Raw genomic sequence first — 22,236 nt, 5'->3', positions numbered from 1 at the left:
CACATGAGGTCATGCTGGAGACATTGGCCCCAGGGTGAAAAAAAATTAGGTTTCTGCAGACTTTGTTCTCTGCTCTGTTCTTCCTTTTCACATAGGTAACAGCTTACCTACAAACCAAACCTTCCCTTTCTTTGCTCATGAGAAAACAATCACCTGTTTGTTTATTGCTTTACAGTTCAAACAGACTCTGATAACTCTGAATTCTTTTGTTGTGAGTGTAAGTGGTCAAAGTGAGTAAGTTGCCATATGCATATTCCTGATTACATTCATAAATTCATACGGTTCAGTTAGAGGTTTTTTTTTTTTATTAAATCAAGATAAAAAATAAAGAGGAGTGGAAAAATAAGATCTTTCGACTTGAGTCAGAACTACCTGCAAATATTTTCTGAGGTATTTATTTCACAAGCAATTATCTTTTTTAAAAAATACACAATTACTTTCTTCATAAACACAGTTGATGACATCTGGAAAAGAAAAGATTTGGTCGGCTTCTTTACATATAGCCTTTCTTTATATGATCTCCACTCATCCTGAAAATTTGAAAAAACATTTTAAAATGAAACATGCCTTTTGGAAGTATCTCTGCGCTTGAACATAAGACCACAAATACAGGAACATGAAAACACACATAAATATTATCCCTTTGTTATTTGCTTCTTCTCTTGTAACATTTAAAAACATCAGTTGTTGCTGATTTTTTCCCTATTGTTAGAGTTCCCCCTTTTAAATGTCTTAAGTACTTTCCTGAGTGTTTTACAAAGAGAGAAACACCATTATCCATGATTAAAAGCAGTAAAGAGAAAATGACGGCCGTGGTGACCAGCCCAGCGCCCTGCAGAAATCCATTGCACGCTGCTGGCGTCGGCCCAGGACTCCGGGCGGTCCTGGTGTCTGCTCGCTGGAGCGGCACTGCTCCCGGTGCTCTGAGCCTTTGCTTCTAAAAGAAACCACAAGCTTCGTTCAGAGTTGTGGACAGATACAGTGTTTATTCCCTTATGCTTGCTTTATTATTAATTTAAAAGCCTTGTTTATGGTCCTATTCATAAAAACAACACCTCTAGTGGCCCCCTCCAAGTTTGGCTTCAGATAAACCGGGGTTAAATCAGGCTATTTTCCAAATGCTTCACTTTCAGTTTTACTTGTCTTCATTTTCTTCCCTGCTCAACCACTTCATCAGCCAACTGCTACTGCATGCTTCTTCGGCCTCTGGAGAATTAGCAGTTCTAATTCCCAGCAGGTTGTCAGAAAGCCTGGAAGAAGTTATCTTACCCTCAAAATCTGGCACAAAAATGAGATGTTATTTCTAACTGTCTTTCTCACGTTTACTTTTCCTCTCCAGCCCTTCATGGCTCCCCCCTTCCCATCCTCCAGTTTTCTTTTCCACCCCTGCCCTTGGCAGGGATCCCTGCTCCATTCTGCTGTTTCAATGGCTGGAGCACTACAAAACTTCTTTCTTTCCCCCCACCCTTGACAGTAGGAAACCGGTGTTGGCTGGTGCTCCACCGGGAAAATGCTACCTCAGACAGAACTCCCCCCATCGCCACGCTGTGCAGGTCATCCGCGTTAGCTCATCCGATCGCATGCCATTGCATGAGCCTTTATTGTGACATTTTGTCATGGGCAGTCTGTTCAAGCCTAAATTACTGAAATCTGGGGACAGAAGGCTGGGGAGGGCGTGTCCTCACAGCTCCTTCCATAGTGCAGCTGTGTCAGAGCCATGTTTGCGTACTGGCGACAGCTGAACCACGGCCGTGGCTGCTCTTTCGGAAAGCGTAACGTGCCATGCAGCATGGACATGGTCACCCACCCTCCAGCTTATGGCTTGTACCTGGGACTTCCGTGTGCTACCTTAACTTGTTTTTATAATCCTGCCTTCTGGCGATGGACTGACTGAATCTACGCACCCAGCTGCAAAGAGGTTGCACTCTTAAAGCCACATAAATGGAAAAGTCACCAATGTCACCCTGGCGGAGACCTGTGCGGGCAGGTCCGCCGGCTGTTCGCTTACGGCCAACAAACGGCCTGGCAGAGGCAATGCCCGTGGGGAGCCCGGCCGGCCGCCGGGTCCCTGCGTGGCCGGGGTCCAGGGACATGTCGCAGCCAGAGGGGTGTCCCCCAGGTCCAGGAGGAGTGTCCGTGCTCATCCGAGTGGGGCCAGCACCCCTTACGCCCAACGGCCCGGGTCTCCCCGGAGGCACCGGGCAGACCCTGACCCCTGTTTTCAGCCATCCTCCACATTTTGTGGTTCTCCTCGGAGGGGCCGAGCTGAGTCCTCGTGTGCAAGGGAGGGGTTGTACCGGCAGCCCTCTGGTGTTGGCCCCGTAGTCCCCCACCCCGGGGACTCGCGGTGCCGCCGCCGCGCACCGCTCCCCCCCCGCAGGTGCCCCGCCCTCCTCGCCGGCAAGGGGCGCCCTCGTGCGGGGCGGGCTGAGCCTCTCCGAACCGGCGTCCCCCGCCCGGGGCGCCGGTGGTGGGCGGGGCTAAGGGGCGGGGCCGCCCCGGGAGTCGCCGGGCGGCCGCCGCCGGAGCAGGAAGTGGAGGCGCGAGGAGCCGGGCGGGCCGGGGCTTCCCGCGCTGCAGGGCTGACCGCGGGCTCGCTCGCCGCCCTCCCCGCACCGCCCCCGCCGCGGCTCCGCCTCAGCCCGGCCCGCCTCGGCCGGCCCCGCGCCCCGCCCCCGCCTCGGGGCCGGCATGTGAGGCTGCCCGGCGGCGGCGGTGCCTCCCTGCGCGGCTGGGCCGGCGCGGGCCCCGCACCGCTCTTCGCCGCCCGCCGGAGGGGAGGACCGGCCCGGCTCTGCCCTGCCCTGCCCTGCCCCGGGGCCGGCCCCCGCCGCCGCCGCGGAGCGGTGGATGGGGCAGGGCGGCGCGGCCGGTGGTGGGGACGATGCCGCGGAAGGAGCTGCCGCTACCCGAGGGATGGGAGGAGGCGCGGGACTACGACGGGAAGGTGTACTACATTGACCACGGCAGCCGCACCACCAGCTGGGTGGACCCCCGCGACAGGTGGGCAGCGGGGCCGGCGGGCGGGGCGGGGGGCGCCGCCGCTCCGGGGCCCTCTGCTCCCCGTCCGGGGGTCGGCGTGGCGGCGGCCGGAGGCGTGCCTGCCGCCCGGCCCGGTCCCGCAGCGCGGCCGCTCCTTGCTCCCGCGCTGCCCGGCCGGTCACTGCTGCGGTCCCCGGCTCCAGACGGCCGCGCGGGACGGGGCGGTCACTGCCCTCCGGGACGGTCACTGCCGTACCCGCTGCCCTGGCAGGGCGCTGGGCGCCCGCCCGCTGCTCGGGCGGCGAGGGATGGAGGGAGGTCAGTGAGGGTTTTTTTTCGTTGTTGTTTTGTCCTCTCATCTGCCTACCCACCTCCTTTCCCGTCTCCAGACCTCCTGCAGGTCTGCGTCGCACGCTGCCCGTCACGCGTGACTGTAATGCGGCTCGCATCGGCGCTGCCGCCTGACCGGGGCGCGGGCGGGAGCCCGGCAGGGTTGGGGCGCCCAGCCGGCTTTGCCTCAGGAGAGCAGCGGAGGCTCCCCGGAGTAGCGAGCCCAGGGGGACTGACGGAGTAGCGTCAGGGAGGCGTCTGTGGGTTGCGCCCTGCATCATGGCCCGCTGCTGCCAGCAGGTCTGCGGCCTTGGTGAGCGTGGCGATTACGGAGGTCGGGACTTCAGGGTGTGTTTCTGATCACCCCTGTCTGCCTCCTCCTTCCCAGCACCTACCTCTTGCTCCTACTTGCTCTGAGGAGCTCTTCCTCTGTTATTGCTCGCTTTAAAAAGTAAGAGAGAAACAGAAAATGGTCTACTGTTCAAGACCCAGGTCATTTTCCAAGCAATGCTCTGTCCTAGCACGTCCTAGTTCCATGCTTGAGGCAGTTATGGTAAGCCAGCATACAGTAGCTCAGGCATGCAGGAAGCTCAACAACTGGATGGCTGTTAAAATCAGAAGTGTCGAAATTTCCCGTTTAATGCCCTGTTAGCTAAAGTTCCTGGACACAGCAGCTCAGAGATCCATCCTGATAAGCTGGAAATTCCAGCAATCTAAATATGGGGTTTGTTGTTGATAAATTTTACACACTTCCCCCATCTGATGGTGAGTGTTCCCCTTTGTTATGGGGCAGCTAGTGTAATTTCTGAATTTGTTTTTGCTTCTTCCCTTGCCCCAGAAATTGGTTCTTTGATGGGGCTTCCATTGTTGGTGGGATGTCAGTACTTTGTCTTCTTTCCAGTTTTACTTTGATGCTTTTTTGTTAAGCATAGAAGTGAATGAGTGTCTGCTTTTACAGGATTTCAAGGAGTGTTTTGCATTCCAGGAATAATTCGTGTGTATACTGCTCACAAATGTAACCTGCTGCTGGCTGGGGATTTGGAACTTGGTTTGAGGCTTCTGTTTTGATGATGTGGTCAAGAAGAGCTAATAACACGGTGTTTCAATGTGTGTTTTTTAACCTTCATAAGTCGATACCAACTTAAATTAGGAGTGCTTTCCTGGCATCTTTATTTTGATACAGAGAATGAAGACAAGTGAGAAATCTAATAGGCCTAATAGTGGCTTCTAAAAATTCTCATCTGTCCTTATTCAGTGATTCAAAACCAACAGAAACAACTAACTGGGTGCCTCATTTATGCACGTGTACTGAGCTGTCCTGCTCACTGCTGTTGAAGGAGAATATTCAAACGCATACTGATAACTTGTATCACGTGAGATATTCGTTGTGTGCATAAATACACCTGAATACACATGGCCCTGACAAGCTTCGCATCTGAGTCATCTTCCAGTAGGGCTACCAAGAAAACAAGCTGAGTTAGACACTCCCGCTGAAAATGCTCAAGGTTTTGAAGAGTTCATTGGCCTGACACTAGAACAGTTATGTGACACAACACTTACTCGTCACCTGGGGGACCATGTGCTTGCATGGGTTGAAACCCTGCCCTGACACACAGGAAAGAAATTTCACTTCCAACTAATTCCCACTGTCTGTGGAAACCAGCTGATGGGGAATTTCTGATCAGCTCAAGTCATAAGATAACTGCTCCCTGAGGTAGGGAGCTTAGATTTATGCACTGATCATTGATCTTTGTCAGTCTATTTAAAGTTTAAACGTTTGTAAGCCTAGCCTTTTACAAGTCATCTTTAAAATTGCTGTAGCTGAGAGATTGGTTTGTGTATTTGCTACAGTGCTTTCTGTGCTGTGCTTGCACGTGCTGTCTTTTACCCAGCAAAAAGCAATAGACACTAGAAACGTGGCTGTAAAACTATGAGTTTGAGGGATGTGGAGGAAGATGTATGTGTTGGGGCTCGTTCTGAACCCAGTTGCTTCTTGGTGGGACTGTACCTTTGTGGTACCTGATGAATTTATTCGGGGAGCAACAGCTGGTAGCTAAAGATAGGACACACGGGCTTTTAAACCTTCCCTAAATCTTTCATTCTGGCTTAATTTAGTGGAAACAAATGTGAACAGGGATACCATCTAGCTTCAGGGCATGGGCTTGCCCATTGTTTTTGTGACAACAGTTGGTGTTAAGTTTGTTGTCATGCTAACTGAGGTTGGTTTAGTAGGCTGCTAGGGGAGCTGGCCTGGCTGGTGGCATATGGCAGGGGTGGAGGGGTGGGGTGGGGGAGGTGTTGGCAGCAGGGGGTGGCAGGGAGTGTAAGGTGGGACCTCAGCTGGCCTTGGACTGTAAGAAATCAAAAGCTGGGCTGGTGAAGCTGGTGGGGCTCGTGGTTTTCCAGCTTTCATGTAATGCATGACACCAGTCCTGCAGATGGGCTGTTGGTAAGAGGGGCCATTAGACTTTGCTGGTAGGCAGTCACTGGCACCTGGTAGCATCTCACTTTCCTGTGAAGCTGACTTGAGTGATGCTCAGATGCCTGAAATCTTGACTGAAGCAACTGCATGTCAAAGCACTTTTACCTCATACCTTTTAAGGGTATATTAGACTCCAGGGCAGTCCTGGCAAGCCTGTGGATGTTAGAGCATTTTGGGAAATCATCTAAAGTTAAATAATCTGAAGGATTTTGTGACTTAACTTTTACTGCACCTGTGATATGGTGTAACAGAAAAGAATCAAGGTACCCTGTAAGCAAGAATTTTGGGTTAAAAAGCTGTAAGGTGGTTCTAGTGACCAGGTGCGGGGTGTGTGAATAAAACCCTTACTGTGTTTTTCCCTGTGTGAAAGGATTTGTTTGAAATTAGATAAATCAGGACATGGATGCTATGTAATAAGAGATCAAACCTTACTGAGCTAGGGGAAGGAATTTGTCATTTGTCATCAGACATGAGGTTTAGAGGTGGGTGTCTGGGTTCCCAGAGGGTGTGCCATCCTACGGTGCTTTACATTGGGTTTAGGGGAACCTGTAATCTTGTACTCTTTCTACTGGCATAGTGGTATAAGCGTTTTTTTTCCTAGGTTATTTTAGGTAGAGCTGACTGAACTTCTCACTTTACCCCAATCACGGGACTCTTGTTGTGAGTGAAAGCTAGTGAAACAGGGGCACTTCTAGCTTAAGTTAAGAGCTACTAAACAGCAGGAGATGTTTTCAGTTTTGGGAGGCAGCAGTGCCTCAGTTGATGGCCCTTCTTTTCTTGACAGCTCTTGGTGACTTAAAGGGTTGGAGACATTTATTAACTGAAAGCCCATATTCTGTGAAATCCTTTCCTGCTCCATATGGAGGTATTCCTAGTCTGAACCTCCAAAGTAGAGCTTTAGTAAAGAGAATTGGTGAAGAGGTTTGGCAAGGTTCAGGGCCAATTAATGTGTTGTCACATGTGGAAGTCTTTGTGCATTTAAAACAGTTAGGGCCACCTATTTACTCAGGAATATTTGTTTGCTGAGCCTGAGGATCTTACTGACGAAAAGCTAGGCATGTCACATAGAGAGCACAGTCATCTAGCTGTGCCCCTCGAGGTCTGCCTTCTAGGCTTGGTGTGAAATACTGCAGAGTATTTTGTCTTATTCTGATCTTGAAGCTTTTTATCACCAGTCTGCTCTACACACTTGGTCTCCAAACATTCTATATTAAAGATACAGAAATGTGAGCATCATGCTAAAATTTCATATGTAACTGTCCACTACTTGGATTGTTTGCCTGTAGTGTAACTATAATCACTGGAATAAAACTAAATATAGAAAATTAAATGTGGGAATTCTCCAAAATAAAAAGGCTAGAAGAAGGGAGGGCAGTGAAAAAGGAGCAAGAGTGAAAGGAACTGTGCTTGTCTGTAAATGAAAACTAGTAAGCGTAAGGAGAGAAAAATTCTCAAAGATGGAGTGTTTCTCTTCCCTAGCGTTTTCTTTCATCACTGGCAGCAGTGTAGGTCATGCAGCTGAAGGCTGCTAGTTTGATGCCTGCTGTTGCCTTTCTTTACTGATAGATAGCTAGCCAAACACCCTGTCATGTATGTGAATCCATTGCTTTCTCATGTTTACATTCCCCAAAATAGCTGAATATTTTATAAAGAACAGGCAGTTCAGCATGTGCCCACAGAAGCAGTTGATAACCATTTTCCATGAGTACAGAAGTGAGTGACAGAAATGCAGTCTTCATAATCATCTAAGTGCCATCTCTGGGAACAGGTGTCTTAATGTGTAGGACTGATGCTGTTCTTAAATTTTTTTTTCCCCAGTAAATGAAAATTGCTTTATATATAGGGAGACAAGGACAGCAGCTAAGATTATTGTGACACTTGATGCTTTTTTTAAAAATTTATTAATATCAAGAGTCTTCCAAGATGTATTAACACAGGCCACATCTGCAACTGGAAAAAGTGGGTTGGAACTGAAATCAGTCAGACCTCTTCAGTTATTAAAAATCAAGCTTTATTTCATTTGTGGTTTTTTTCCCCCCTGCATTCTGTAAACTCACTTTGAACGGGGGAGGGTAGCTGGAAACAACAGCTATGATGCTTTTTAACAAGGGCATCACTGCTAAAAGTGTGGTACGCACATATTGTGTAGTGAGAGGATGTTGGCAATGATTTTAGAGCTACTAAAAGCGTTATATTCTCTATGGAACATGAAAAAAAAACTTGAAGATTTGTTGAGCTCTGGAGCTTTTTTCATGCATCTTGGGGAATTCTGAGTCTTAAAAGATCAGAGTTGCTTTTGAAGAAATCTCTGTAAATCACATTGTTTAGAAATATGTAGGTTGAGCTTCATCTTCTGCTCTGGCAAGGTGTCTTGCTTACAAGATCATCCCTTTAATTTTGCCTCAGACTGAGGGATTGTGAACTTAGTGACACTGCCAATGACTGTAAACTTATTTGGCAAGGGGATCAACAATTTCACCCCTATGTAGGTCACGTATTTTCATATTGAAGTAGTTTTCTTGATCTCCATCCGGTGGAATGGCAGAAAATTGGCTAGTAAATCCCAGAAGATGTGGGTATGGCAGGTGAGAGGTGGCTGCTGTGTTGGTCACCTGGGGAGGGTGCTCGGTGGTGGTGGTGCTGATGGGGCACCTTAAGCGCTGCTGCCAGAGTAAAATTCTGTATTACTGCAGGGAATGAAGTCCAGAAGCAGGTCTGGCCAAAAAATGTGATTTTACTGTCTGGGTTTATTTTACAGAAACAGTTGATCCAGGTTGTGTACGCTTGTGCAGAAACTTGTGCTGGCATAGCTGGGGCTGAGCAGGAGGTGTGGGAGTAGGGCTGGCTCTGGTGGCAACCTGGGAATGCTGCTGAGGGTGCACTTGTGAAGTTGTCCCCAGGCACTTAACCTGGTTGGGCGCTCTGCCAGCTGGAGGTGCTTAGCTTTGCCCTGTGATTTCTGATCGAGTTTTACAGGAAGAGTGGATTTTCTCTTGCTAGAGCCCAGATGAAACCAGCAGTGGGGTAGAGTGTCTACTAAAGTTGTAATTCACACTGTTGCCTTCATAGCTAGCACACTTATGGGAAGATGAGTTTGCAGTGAGCTTTTCTGATTTAATCTGATTTAAATTCCTCTAACTTGTGCCAAAAAATTTCTTCGAAGACATGGGAAGACTTGTCAAAAAAACTTTAATGAAATAAGTTGTACATAAAGAAGTGATGTGTGCTAGGTGGCTGAGGATGGTCCTATCACTGACCTGCCACACTGCCTTTTCAGACTGGGCTCTTACTTCAGTTACTGGTTGAATCTATTAGTAAATGATTGATTCATATTCTGTGCTCCTGAAGGTGACTGCACACTGCCAAGGGCTAGCCTTGCACTCTGCTCAGCATGCCGAGGAGTGTCACCGCCCCACAACACGTTCCTGCATGCCTTATGGAGTCTCTGCTGATCTTGCTCTCTGCCAGGATTGAAATGTTCTGGGCTTGACATTCGCTTGTGCCAAATATGGAACAACTTCAAGTCTTTCTGAAAGAGGGGGGAGAAATCATACAGCTGACTTGGGAAAGCCTTGCTGATGTTCTCCCTGGGCAGGGGCTGGCTGCCTGAACCTGGTGGCCTTGAGTGCCCCACCAGCAGGGCAAGGGCTAGCTGAAAAAATAAATTAATAAAGGGGGATCGTAGCAGCTAGGCAAAGTCAGGTGGAGGTATGTGGGCTAATGCTACTAGATACACATATGAGAGCTATGTTGATTGACCACTTCCTTGGAGAGAAGTAATTTTTATGCTGGCTGGTTGCCATTCATGAGACCTGTTTAGTAGGGTTACGTGCTTTGCTTGTGGTAATGAAGACTTAGCTTTAACTGCGCGAATAAAGCCCAGAGTTCTTGTTCACAGAGCCTAAGGTTACTGCTCCCCCCTCGCTTTTAAGGTACATGCATAGATAATTGGCTGAACAAACAACAGACAAAACTGCTCCCAATAGAATAATAACTGCTTTTCACTGCCACTCATCCAGTCAAGTGACATCTGGAAGACTCTCTGAATAGTCACAGGAGGTTTGGTGTGTAACAGGAAGATGCAAAGAAGCCAAATCCTACAGCTGTCAGTATTCTCTGGTTTTTTGTGCATTTGGATGGGTTCTGCTGGCTTGGTTTGTTCTCTGTTTATACTGGTTCTTACAGCTTCCACCCCAGCCACGATGTTTTGCAACATAAGTACCCAACACATTTAAAAAACAGATGAATTGCTTTCTCAATCTTATAGAGGTGCTGTGGGGATTAATTAGTTCTGACAAAGTGCTTTCTGGCTGGGATGTGAAGCTGATGTTTCAGGACTAATGGTATTGTTCAGTGAAACTATTTAGTTTTCCTCAAATGCCTAATCAGTGTTTTAGAAGAACTTACTCTGTGGAGGAAAGCTTTATTGATTTAAAGCACACAATAAACAGTATTGACTTGCGAGAGGCAGTCATTCATATCTGCTCCATGCAGAGTTGACATATAAGGTGGTCACATAACTATTTTGAACTAAAATATAAGTGTAACTATTGCTTAAATGACCCTGCACCAACTTGCAAATTTCTCGTATGTGATTTGCAACTGCCTTAACAGCCTTGTACTCAGAACACGGGCAGTCCCCGGCCAAGGAGGGGGCTCTCTGCTATTTCATCCTTCACAACCCTATGACAGGGAGGATGCCCTGCAGAACAGCAGTGAGCAAAATAATCTTCTGAACCCTTAGAGCAGCACAAGAAAACATAGGTAAGTCCAAGAACTGCTCTATAAAGCTGTGCTGTGGATAACTCTGTATGTAATTTTGCTTGTGCCAGGCACAACTTTTGATTTCACATGGCATCTGAGCCGCTGCAGCTGCTAGAAGACTGGTGGCCTAGCTGTGCAGGTTGTCCCCTTGCCCATGCAGCCTCCAAACCATCCAGTGCACGAAACCTGTGGGACATCCTTCAAGGTGCTCAGGCAGGTTGGCATCACAGGTTGGCAGCAGCAGTCTGTTGGACCGTGGCACCTAAACCTGACCAATCGAAGTTCTCATAGTTGGACTGTTTGAAAGATTGAATATGTTTGAGCTGCGTATCCAAATTATCTCAAAGGGAATTTGGGTGGGGTTGATAATGTAAAGTATTTGACTCTCACATGTGATGCAGCTCTGCAAATTATCCAGTCTGTTTCCTGTGAAGTGTCTCAGGTTGGTGGCCTGTCCTCGGTAGTGCTGGGTCAGTCAGCCTGACTCAGGCTACAGAGAAGCTCTTAGTAACCCCTTTGGGAGGTGGAGTTTATCATATTCAATTGGTAGAATCAGCTTGCTCTGCAGCTACTGAAATGCAAGGGAGGAGGTATGTGGATGGGAGTGGGTAGCAGGCAGCTCTTGTTCTGGGCTGGCAGGGAGGGGTGGTCAGGTGAGGGTGGGCTCCTCATTGCTTGCATTGCAGTAGTGCACCTGATGTTTCATTGTGTTCTAAAGGTGAAACCTCTGCTAACCCCTGTGCTCCTTTCCCTGAGGGCAGATCTTCAGCCATCTCCATAGGGCTCCTGTAGTTCACTGAGGGTCTATTAGGATTTCAGAGGCAGCATGTGTGTGCTGTGCTTCTGCGTCTTATGTCACTGATCACAAAATCAGAGAATGGTAGGGGTTGGAAGGGACCTCTGGAGATCATCCTGTCCAACCCCCCTGCTTGAGCAAGGACACCTAGAGCAGGGGGCACAGGAATGCATCCAGGTGGGTTTTGAATGTCTCCGGGGTAGGAGACCCCACAACCTCCCTGGGCAGCCTGTGTCACTGCTCTGTCACCCTTGCAGGAAAGAAGTTTTTTCTCATATTTAAGTGGAACTTGCAGTGTTCCAACTTGTGCCCATTGCCCCTTCTCCTGTCATTGGGCACTGTTGAAAAGAGTCCAGTTCCATCCTCTTGACACCCACCCTTTAGATATTTATAAGCACTGATGAGATCCCCCTTCAGTCTTCTCTTGTCCAGGCTAAACAAACCCAGGTCTCTCAGCCTTTCCTCATAAGGGAGATGCCCCAGTCCCCTGATCATCTTGGTAGCTCTCCGCTAGACTTGCTCCAGCAGTTCCACATACTTCTTAAACTGGAGGGCCCAGAACTGCACACAGTATTACAGGTGTGGCCTCACTAAGGCAGAGTAGAGGCCCTGCTGGCCATACTCCTTTTAATGCACCCAGGGACCCCGTTGGCCTTCTTCGCCACAAGGGCGCATTGCTGGCTCATGGTCATCTTGCTGTCCACCAGCACTTCCAGGTCCTCCTCAACAGAGCTGCTTTCCAGCAGGTCAGCCCCCAGCCTGCACTGGTGCATGGGGTTGTTCCCCAGGTGCAGGACCTTGCACTTGCCCTTATTGAATTTCATCAGGTTCCCCTCGGCCCAGCTGTCTCCAGCCTGTCTAGGTCTCGCTGGATGGCAGCACAGCCTTCTGGTGTACCAGCCACTCCTCCCAGCTTGGTATCATCAGCGAACTTGCTTGAGGTTACACTCTATGCCTTCATCCAGGTCACTGATGAATATATTGAACAGGACTGGACCCAGCACAGACCTCTGGGGAACACCATTAGTGATAGGCCTCCATCCAGACTCTGCCCCATTGATCACGACCCTCTGAGTTCTGTTGTTCAGCCAGTTCTCTGTCCTCCTCACTGTCCTCTCATCTAACCCACACTTCCTTAGCTTGCCTGTGAGGATGCTATGGGAGACAGTGTCGAATGCCTTACTGAAGTCAAGATAGACAACATCCACTGCTCTCCCTTCGTTGACCCAGCCAGTCACGCCATCATAGAAGGCTATCAGGTTGGTCAAGCATGATCTTCCCTTGGTGAATCCATGTTGACTGTTTCTGATAACCTTCTTGTCTTCTACATGCCTGGAGATGACCTCCGTGATGTACTGCTCCATCACCTTTCCAGCAATGGAGGTGAGGCTGACTGGCCTATGGTTTCCGGGGTCGTTCTCCTTGCCCTTTTTGAAGATTAGAGTGATGTAAGATATGTGACAGTACCACTGCAACAGTGCACACAGGGTAAGGTACATGCTCAATTAGTGATGCTGCTCTCATTTTTAACAGCTGTTAGACTGTTGCAATGCTCTGTAGACAGGCTTTTGCTGTTCAGACCTGACGTTTGTTCAGAATGGTGCCACTTCTGTTCCTCGGCATCTGTGTGACTTGGTTGAGTTTTCTGGTTGCTGCGTATGACTTTTGCTGTTTTGATGGGAAGAGAGTGGCTCAGCTAGCAAGAGATCTTCTTTAGAAGGTCTCTTCCTTCTTTGGAAGGTCTCTGCTGCCACGGCAACTTCTGTGTTCTTTTTAGGATTTTTCCAGATGCTCCCTGTGACTAGTGGAGTGATACTAATGATGCAGCTTCATTGACTGCTGTAGCCCTTAATGAATTCCTGTATAGCAGAGATGGAAACTTTTCTCAAGGAAGAACTTGGTATGAAAAGGAAGTATTTTTAAGACAAAAGGGTGAGGGCTTATCTAAATTAGCATGTATATATATTAGCATGTACCTGTAATAGTGTTAAGATGAGCTTTTCATATTGAATTGTGTTTTTAAAAAAATTCTTAACATTTTTGTATCACAGAACTTTGGCATGGTTAAACTTGAAATCAACACTTTGAACAGACTTTGGAGCATGTGTGTGGTGATGCTCAGGTGTATTTGGTTAGTGGTGTGTGTTAACCCTGTAGAGAATAAGGAGGTTAAACTCTTCAGTTCAGTATATTATTCAACATTTCTCAACATCTCAACATCCTGTCTCTCTCTCCAGTTCAGTTGTCATTTCACCCACTGGTTTATTTTTTTGAAATTCCTTTAACTTACCTCTACATCTAGCTAACCAAAATAGCTTGTCAGCCAGCAAGGCAGTAAGCTTTGCAATTTTTCTTTTCTGATGTCACTAGCAAGTCTCACACCGCAAGATCTAAGCATCAGAGTTAAACAACCTGTAGCCTTGATGGGACATTGACTCATTATTTCTTATGTGGACACACACATAGAAGGTTTTAGGCTGTTTAACAGCTACTTCTGAAAAAGTAAGTTTTCAAGTGTTCTAGAAATAGGCAGATTTGTCTGGTAAAGAGATCGCCTTAAGTCCTCAGTGACTGTCTTATTTTACCCTATTTATGCAGGAAAGTGAAATGTCATGGGTGCTACTATATCCCATGGCTTTCTGTGGTACCAAGGTTTTGCAAGATATCTTAGACTTCTGGACTTCTGTATTTTTTGCCTTTTAAATTTGAATGTAGAAGCTTCCAGATTTAATTAAATCCAGTTTGTCAAGTATCAATGTGGTATCTTCTCAGCTGAGGTGGTCTATAATTCTGAATAAAGGTAGATCTAATGTCATATATAATCTGTTAATTATTCAGACACTATCATATGGCATTGCAAGTTTCTCATGTAACTGGCACACTGGTAATTCAGTTTAGAAGGTATCTGCCACCATGGTCTTTGCTTGATGCTAAGGGAAGCATAACCTGAATGTAAATACTTTCTTAAAGCATATGTTGTTTGCTTGCCTGATCTCTTATTCTCCTTGGGCACTACTTCTCACTGTCTTTTAAAGACTTCTTTTTAGGAGAAGAATGTGTGGGTGGAAAGAGAGGAATGTGGCCAAGGAACCTGGCTCAGTCATTTGCAAAAGGGCTGCATGGAAAAAAATGTCAGTTTGCAAAGACAAACTTGCAGCTGAACTGGTGACAGTGTCATCCACTCAGGCTTTTCACACTTCCTTTGTAAATGCCACTCTTATCCCTAAAGCAAATGTTCTGTGTTGAATTTTCGCTTCTTTATTCTCTACTTGTCCAGCAGTCTGTAGCTAATATCCCATAGTGCTTCCTGGTTTATTTTGTTTCCCAGAGACAGGCTCCTGAAGTTTTGATGGTGGTCCTGACAAGTTGTGTTGCATCTTCAGTAGATTAGATGGGCTGGCGGCCTTTCCAGTGTGGTTACTGTGGGTTTTGATTGGTCCTGCTGTGGTGGTTCTTCCTTCCCATCAGGAAAAGATACCTCAGCTGTTGGATGAAGACATTGTTGCAGCTGAACATGCTGCAGTTCGCAGCCTGGTTTAGATATGTGAACAGGCAGTGACTATTTGGGGGTGGGAGGAATTGGTCTTGTGTCAGGCTACATCCCATCGTGTCTCTGTGGCTGCTGCTAGAGCCCTTGTGCTCTCTACTGCGAGGCAGTGAGATGGGGACTGGGACTTGAGGCCACTCTGGTTTTCTGGACAGAGCCATGTGACACCAAGTCCTTGAAAGAGAAAGGCAGCTGGTGTAGTTAACTCCTTGGTGTTTAGGGTTTTTTGTGTAGTAACAAAAATGAGAAGAGTCCCAGTGGTAATTCACACCCGTAATCATTCTACATTGAAATATGCCTGTGACACTTGCTTCTGATGGAGTGCTGCATGTTGGTAAGTGTTTCTTCACAATCAGATTTATTACAGAATAGATTTGCAGCAAAATAAATTAAATAATTTTAACAATGACCTTTAAAGGTATTATTGTTTGAATTACTTCCCTGGAGTAGTTGGGCAGATGTGTGGCAACACCTCTCTAAATGACAATAGTGCCTCTTACCAAATATGTTGTTGAAGACAGGCTGAAATGCTGCTTTGATCCAGCTGTTTCATGACCAGCCTAGATATCTGGTGAAAGGTGCAGGGAATAATAGACTTATGTCAGTAGGAATTAAGGATTTTACAATAAGAGCTTTATTTATGTTGCCTTCTGGATGCTTATGGAGGGTTTACTTTCCCTTAGCTAGTGTCTTTGCAGTTGAAGGAAGCTGTTGACCTGTCATTTTTCATGCCTTTGTGGCCCCAGCATTGATGCTCAGAGCATGCCTTTTGCCAGTGGTTGTTGCTTCTACTTTTTATCTCACAGCTGTATAATGTTGTTGCTTAGTTCTCTTATGGCTATGCTTAGAGGCTCTTTAAGGCCTTTTGTAAGGTAAGCATTTTGCCTGATGGGAGAAGCTGGTTTAGAGAATTAAAAAAAAAAAAAAGGGCAAGAAATACGCTGTAGATAATAGATTCCAAAAATGCAAATTTGTTTAAGCAACTCCTTGAAAAGAAGGGATGGAGGAAAGAATTGAAGATTAAAACCTGTGTTTATATAAATGTAGAAGCTAGAGGCAAAGCAATCCATTCATAAATATACAATAGGATTTATGTCATGGTGAGAAGTGCTACATGCATATTCATGTGTAATTTGCAAATCCTTTAGCGATTAAATACTTTACTCCAAACTCCAGAACTAAATAACCTTCTTGTTGAAATGAGATGTCCAAAGGCTCTAATGCATCTCCAGTGGAGGGGAAAGGCTGGGTGGTGTAATAGATCTGATACTCTAATTTTCACTCTGTTAAAAGATTTTTAGTGTGCTTTGGGCATTATTTTGTTAGGATAATCAGTAAGTCTTGAGAAAAACGTGAAGCAGAGACTTGCAAGAAATATTGTAAAGCTTATCATGATAATAGACTCGGAAACTTGTTAGGATGTTTTTTTCCAACTGATTTTAATGTCAAATACCTTTGTCTAAGTTTTTATGTTCTTTAGGTGAGGGAGGAGGCAGATGAGTAATATAGTTTGGAGTGCCGATGTCTGAAAGAAAATAGCCTTTGTACAAGTGAAGTGAATCGCCTTTAAAGGACGTAGCCTCAGTTCTTCATGTAACACTAAAAAAAAAAAGTGTACTGTTGCTGATGCTTTTGGTTTTCAAAAGTTTAAGTATTGTAGGAAAAGTATACATCTTCCAACATCATGAATGGCGAAAAATACTGCTATAGAATAACTGTTTCTTGCAGCTTGGGTTGTTATGGCTGGTGAGTGCTCTGTGACAATGCAGAGTTTCTGCATAGGGTGGGGTGATGCAACTGATTTACCTTGCTCTTCAGTCATCGAACTAAATGATACTCTGGAAATGGGACAGCGACTGACAGGCAGCTTGCTGAAAAATGGAGTTCAATGTATGCCTCTCACACTAGCATGATAAGATAAGGCTGGGACTTGTTATGCAATTGTTATGTGCTCTGTGCCTGCCCTTGCCTTCCTCGGGGTCCTTTCCCAGGAGGCCTGTGTCCTCTTTAGAATCACCAGCTGCTCTGCTTGTGCAGCAGACTGGTGGCCAGGTAGCACTGGACTTCTCTGATGGCAGGTTTTTCTGTATTGCTAGGGTCAGCTACTAAAGAACCATATTTTGGTTTTTTTGGATTAAAGTCCTGCTCAGTTCTTACAACTGGACCTAAGTGTGTTCAGTTAATCAACCTAAATTCTCTGTTTAGCCTTTGAGAAAGCTGTGGTTTGTTCTTGTATGTGGACCATCACAAAGTGTTTCTTACTGTGTTCTCCCTTGGTGTTCCTGATGGCTCATTTTGGAATCGCTCCTTTTTATGGCTTTATGAGCTCTTTCTCCTTTGTGCATCAGTTTTGCATTGGGACGAATATAAAGTACATCCATGCTGGATGGGAAAAGCTGGCAAAGTTCTCATGTTCTTTCCTCCCTGCTGGGCTTAGTCCCTCTTTGAAAGTTGTGTTGTCTGGTTTAGCTTTCCTGCTCCTGTTTTGTAACAGCCCACTTCTGGGATGCTTTGATTCAACTGAACAAGAAAACAGGGCAGTGCACTCAATTCACTAAGGACTGCACATGCATTTTTCTGTCTGGTACAGGTGTAACAAATTGCCCTTTTAGTCCTGTCTACTTGTTTTTTCTCATCTGGTCATAGGTAGGTTCTGCTTGTTGGTGATCAGAGGAGCCCTAGATTCCCTATTGCTGTCTTGATCAGGGAGGCACGTAGCAGAGGTGATGTCCCTTTGGTGCTTGGGGGCTCTGCTGCACAAAGCTGTACTTCAGTTGATTTGAAATAACGTTTCCAGGTAACTGTGAAAAGTTGTTGCTTTTGCAAAGAGCACTGAGAATTTGTTGTCGTCTGCCATGTTAGAGCATCAGTGCATCTAAGCTGGTGGCTAGTCGTGTAAGGAGATGAAAATGCAGCACTGGCTACTTGAAGAATATAAATTAGTTTAGTTCCATAGAAAGGACAAAACTGGGGTAAACAAATCCAGTCCTTCTTTGACTGAACCCTGCGTGGGTGACTTCTTGGCTTTATATGGTAGGTACTTGGCCCATCAAGCAGTTCAGGTGCAGACAGAGAAATAGCTGATGTGTGAGGCATAATGTTTCTGATTACTGTGAGGCTGTATCAGCTGGTTTTATGCCAGTATTTTGTATTACATGTTAATAAGGAAAAATAGAAGGGTTTAATTTATTAATAAACCTCACTTTTTAAATGAGTATTGCTCAGATAGAGGCTGGATGGGATGTGAATTTTATTCCTCCCCCACCCTCCTGTTTTAGTAGCCATAAGTGATTTGCCTCTGGATCCATCTCAAAAGAGAACAGTGAACCATTGCTTGCAGTATTGTAACCACTTGTACATTTACTGGTGGAAAAAGCTAAAAAGCTTTGCCCTAGAGCTTGGTTGTGGCTGTGGTGCATCATTTAATCTTGCCCTCTCATGCTGCTGGAGGTCTAGCTGTGGGGCTGAGCTCAAGCCCCACTGGCAGGGCTGGAGCAGGCTGGGGAATGTCTGAGCTTTCCCACCACAGCAGGTGGCCGTTCCTCCAGCCCTGGTCCACATCCGTCTCCTCACTAAGCTAGCTGGCACACAGAAAAATGCTCTCCCTTTTTCTGGACACAGTTTCTGCTGCTACAGTAATTTGAAATGGCCCAAGGACAATCTTTTGCAGCAGTGACCTGTTGGGTTGGAGTGACCTTCCTGCAAAACACTGTTCCCCTAGCTAGAAGTCATGGCTTGCTCCTGAGCTGCAGTCAGAGCATTTATGCTGTGCTTGCCTGGCACTGCAGGTGAGCATGGGTTCAGCAAGGCAGCCGTGTCACTTGCAGTTTCTTTCAAAGAAGACAGCTTAAATATCAGATTGATGCCTTCTTAGTGCTGCGGGCTGTAATTCCATCTGCTGTGACACTGCAAAGGTGACACCTAAAAAGATGTATGTTTCCTTCTGGATGTCCTCCCTGTATCTTCTGCATGCATAACTGAAGGCACCATTTTACCTGAGTGCTAGCCTTGCTCAGCATGTTGTTGCTTGGTAGCCTAGCAAAACACTCAACATTTTTCACTGAAATACTGTTACAGAATTTCAGTGTCTCATTTCCTTCATCCCAGGTGCTCCAGTTTCTGCAGTATCACTGTCCTTTTTTTCCTCTGGTCTGGAACAGTAGAAGCATCTGTTTATCCCATTGATTTGGCAATTATTAGAAGGACACTGAATAAAAGATATTAGTGATGCAAAAGAGGAGTGTTCACAGACCTCTACCAATAGTTTTGCAGTTTCATCACTGATTTTGTAACTTACCAGGTTGGTCCTCTGGATCAGTCTGTAGGTTAGCTTAAAGATACTAGACAAGGGCAACAGGAATATTTTGTTTGCCAGAGAATTTCAGCTTGTTCTTTGCAGACAAGCTGAACTATGGGTAATGATTTATTTAGCTGAGCTAGTATACATGTTGAGAACTCTGCATTGATGGTATAGATTCGTTTTTGGGTAGAAATGAATAAAAAGGATAATACAGTGAGACTCTGAAAAAATTACTGGTATGAGAGTTGCATCTTATTCAGGTGCTGATGGTGAAGTAGCACTTTGAAGCAGAAAATTTCAAACCTCTGAGCTCTTGCGATGGCTTGCTTAAGACCATCTGTATGGTGCTATAAGGCACAATGTCAGATCCATTAAACATAGTTTTGACTGAAAAAGAGGGGTGTAAATGAATAGCTGAGATTTTATGCAATTGCCTTGAGCAACAGTGATGACTGTGTTCTGACAGCTTCAGTAAGTTATAAACAAGGCTGAGGCGAGATCAGGCAACTGGTTGTTTGCACAGTGCCCAGCATAATTTGATAGGAGAGCAGTGCATACGGTGTGTGCAGGCTGTACTCCTTGGTGTCTGCCCCAAGCCCTCTTGCAGGGGGTATGTGTACCTGCAGAGGTCTGGTTCCGGTGACTATTCCCACCTCCACAGCTACGTTAGTTTTACCTGAAGTATCTTGCTACAAATACTGGGTTTTACTGAGAAAGACTTAATATGGGATTTTTACTCATTCAGTTGCTTCTTATCCTTTGGCAGCTACAAAGGCTATGAAAGCTGATAGTTATGGGGAAAAAATGTTATTGAGGGATCACAGAGGGGAAGAAAGTATTTTACACTGTCTGAAAACAAAAACGAAAACACATTTTTCCTTTTTTTTGGATGGGTGGAAGAAGGGAAAACATGACTGACGTAAGCTGGGCAAGGGTGTCTTTTCTAATAATGTCAGCTACACAGGATTTGGATTGTGCATAGAGAAGGCTGGCCCTGAAGTAATTGTTTTTCAGAACCTTGCTCTCTAAATTTCAAGACAAGGTCCTGTTTAAGGTAACTGGAGATGAGATCACACTAAATGTATAGAGAGAAATCCTGTTCTGGAATTTGACACCTCTTGACATGTCAGCATCTCCTTGTGGAGGTGTTAGCTTGGAAATCCAATGGTGGTGATTTAAATAGTCAAAGTTGTTATACTTCCTTGTGTGAGCAAGGTGGATGTATAAAAAAAAAAGTTGCACACAGCAACTGAGTTGCTAATTAACTTGGCTCTTAAGTGTGGCTTTTTGGAAAGTAATGTTGCCTCGTGTCCCATTCCTCCTGGCAAGTCAGGGTGTGCCCTGGCTGATGTCCCTGGTGACCCGGGGCATTTTGTCCCCTGCAAGAAAATCTCAGGAGTGAAATGTCTTGTGCCTTAAAGCGCCTGCAGATCCTGTGACTTCTTTGCTAGGTTGCTCTACAAGGAGGGCTTATTTTGTGAGATCATAGGGATATGTACACAATTTTCTTTTCCTAGTTACATACCCTGCATTGAAAACTGAAAGGAAGAAAATACCCTGTTACAGATGAGCAGATGCTGAGGCTCAATAAGGCATAAAGATATGATTTCCTACTGTACCTTGCTAGGTTTTTGTGGGCTTTACTAGATTTTAAGAGCTTATTTTGTCCAACTCATATTTTCCAAGAAAAACCTGAAACTCTTGGTGTGGTGCCTTCTGTTCCTTCCCCTCTCTTGAAGGGGAAAATGGAAATGTGTGAAAATGGAGGTGATTTGGCTTGACTTATTACAAAGCCCCTAAATATTTTGTGCCTTATGCACCAAATGCTTAAAATCCTTCTATTCTGGATTTCATGTTAAATAATGAGGTTAAATGGCAATGCATAGAAGATAAAAATGGAAAATCCAGTGCTGAGTACATCCCTTTGAAAGTGTAGCATAAGGTATGGAATTCCTTCAAATGGGTCTTCCCTTAGGATAGAGACATGCTATGGGGATGAAGCCAATTGAATTAGGGGGAGTAGATCTCACCTGCCAGTAATATTGGATATTTGGAGATCTGGGAAGCTAAAGTGAAATCCTCAGCAGAAGAATTATTTTAAAAATAAGAAATGCCAGAATCATATAATCCATGAAAAACATAGACGCTGCTCTCAGGTTTTACATGAAAAGTACCCAAATGCTTTGTTAATGAGTACAGGAATAAAAAGAGAAGCCAACTGAAGTGCTGAGTGCAGGTGGATCCATGCAGCCCCATGGTTATGTGCTGCGTGCCACTTGTTAGCCTTGCTAGCTGCTGCGGTGCGAGGCCCCAGGCCGTGGGGAAGGGAGCCCTGGGGCTGCTGGGTGCCTCGCCTGGGGGGCTCTGGAGAGAGCTGTTGCATCGCAGTCGATCTGCCTGGGATCGGTGGGAGTAAAATCGGGCACTAGTAATGAAGACAAAAGGACTGAAGGAAGAGACTGCATCGCTGATGTGCCATAGCACTATCTGTTCAGCAAACACCTAGGACAGGGATCTCCATCTGGCGTGGGCAGGGCCATCGAGGAGCGGCTGCTGCCATAGGAACAGAGGCCCCTGCCTGCCCGAGCACCAGGGCCTTTCTGCTGGGATTAAACCCGGGACAGCTGCATTATGGCAGGCAGAGCTGCTGGGGCTCTGATGTTGAGCTCTGTGTCTTTACAACCCATCACCTGCACTGCTGCTTTTTACTTGCTAACATCACTGTTACAGCTTCAGAATATGGCTTAAACATTATGCCGTACTCTGCTTACAGATGCTCAGAGTGGTTAAAAAGGGAATAGGGATTTTAAATATCGTTGGGGGAGCAATATGTGCAACTGGGGTCACACACAGCTAGTCACTCTCGCAGGGCTCAGCTTTGTATTCAGATGCGCTGGCTGGCGACTGCAGACATTCCAGATACTTGTGTTCATTTTGGCTGTATCCAGGCACGCACTCACAAAGAGCAAGATGCGTGCAGTGAAGTATAAATCCCGTCCTCTAATGACTCAAAGCACCGTTGTGTGAGCATACAT

General features: G+C 46.1%; 1 protein-coding gene across 2 annotated transcripts in view; it reads left to right on the top strand.

The window, feature by feature from the left end:
* The first annotated feature begins 2,512 nt into the window (after positions 1-2,512).
* Positions 2,513-22,236, top strand: part of WWC1 (WW and C2 domain containing 1) — a 75,241-nt gene continuing 55,517 nt past the window's right edge. For both annotated transcript variants that reach the window (XM_064458949.1, XM_064458947.1), the window contains exon 1: positions 2,513-3,003. In XM_064458949.1, the coding sequence (XP_064315019.1) occupies positions 2,885-3,003 (119 nt within the window). In that variant the 5' untranslated portion in view covers positions 2,513-2,884. The remainder of the gene's footprint in view (positions 3,004-22,236) is intronic.

The sequence above is a fragment of the Phalacrocorax carbo genome, chromosome 8 (genome assembly GCF_963921805.1).
Source record: "Phalacrocorax carbo chromosome 8, bPhaCar2.1, whole genome shotgun sequence".
NCBI lineage: Eukaryota > Metazoa > Chordata > Aves > Suliformes > Phalacrocoracidae > Phalacrocorax > Phalacrocorax carbo.
The sequence above is the reverse complement of the archived record's forward strand: the minus strand, read 5'-3'. Positions and strand labels throughout refer to the sequence as shown.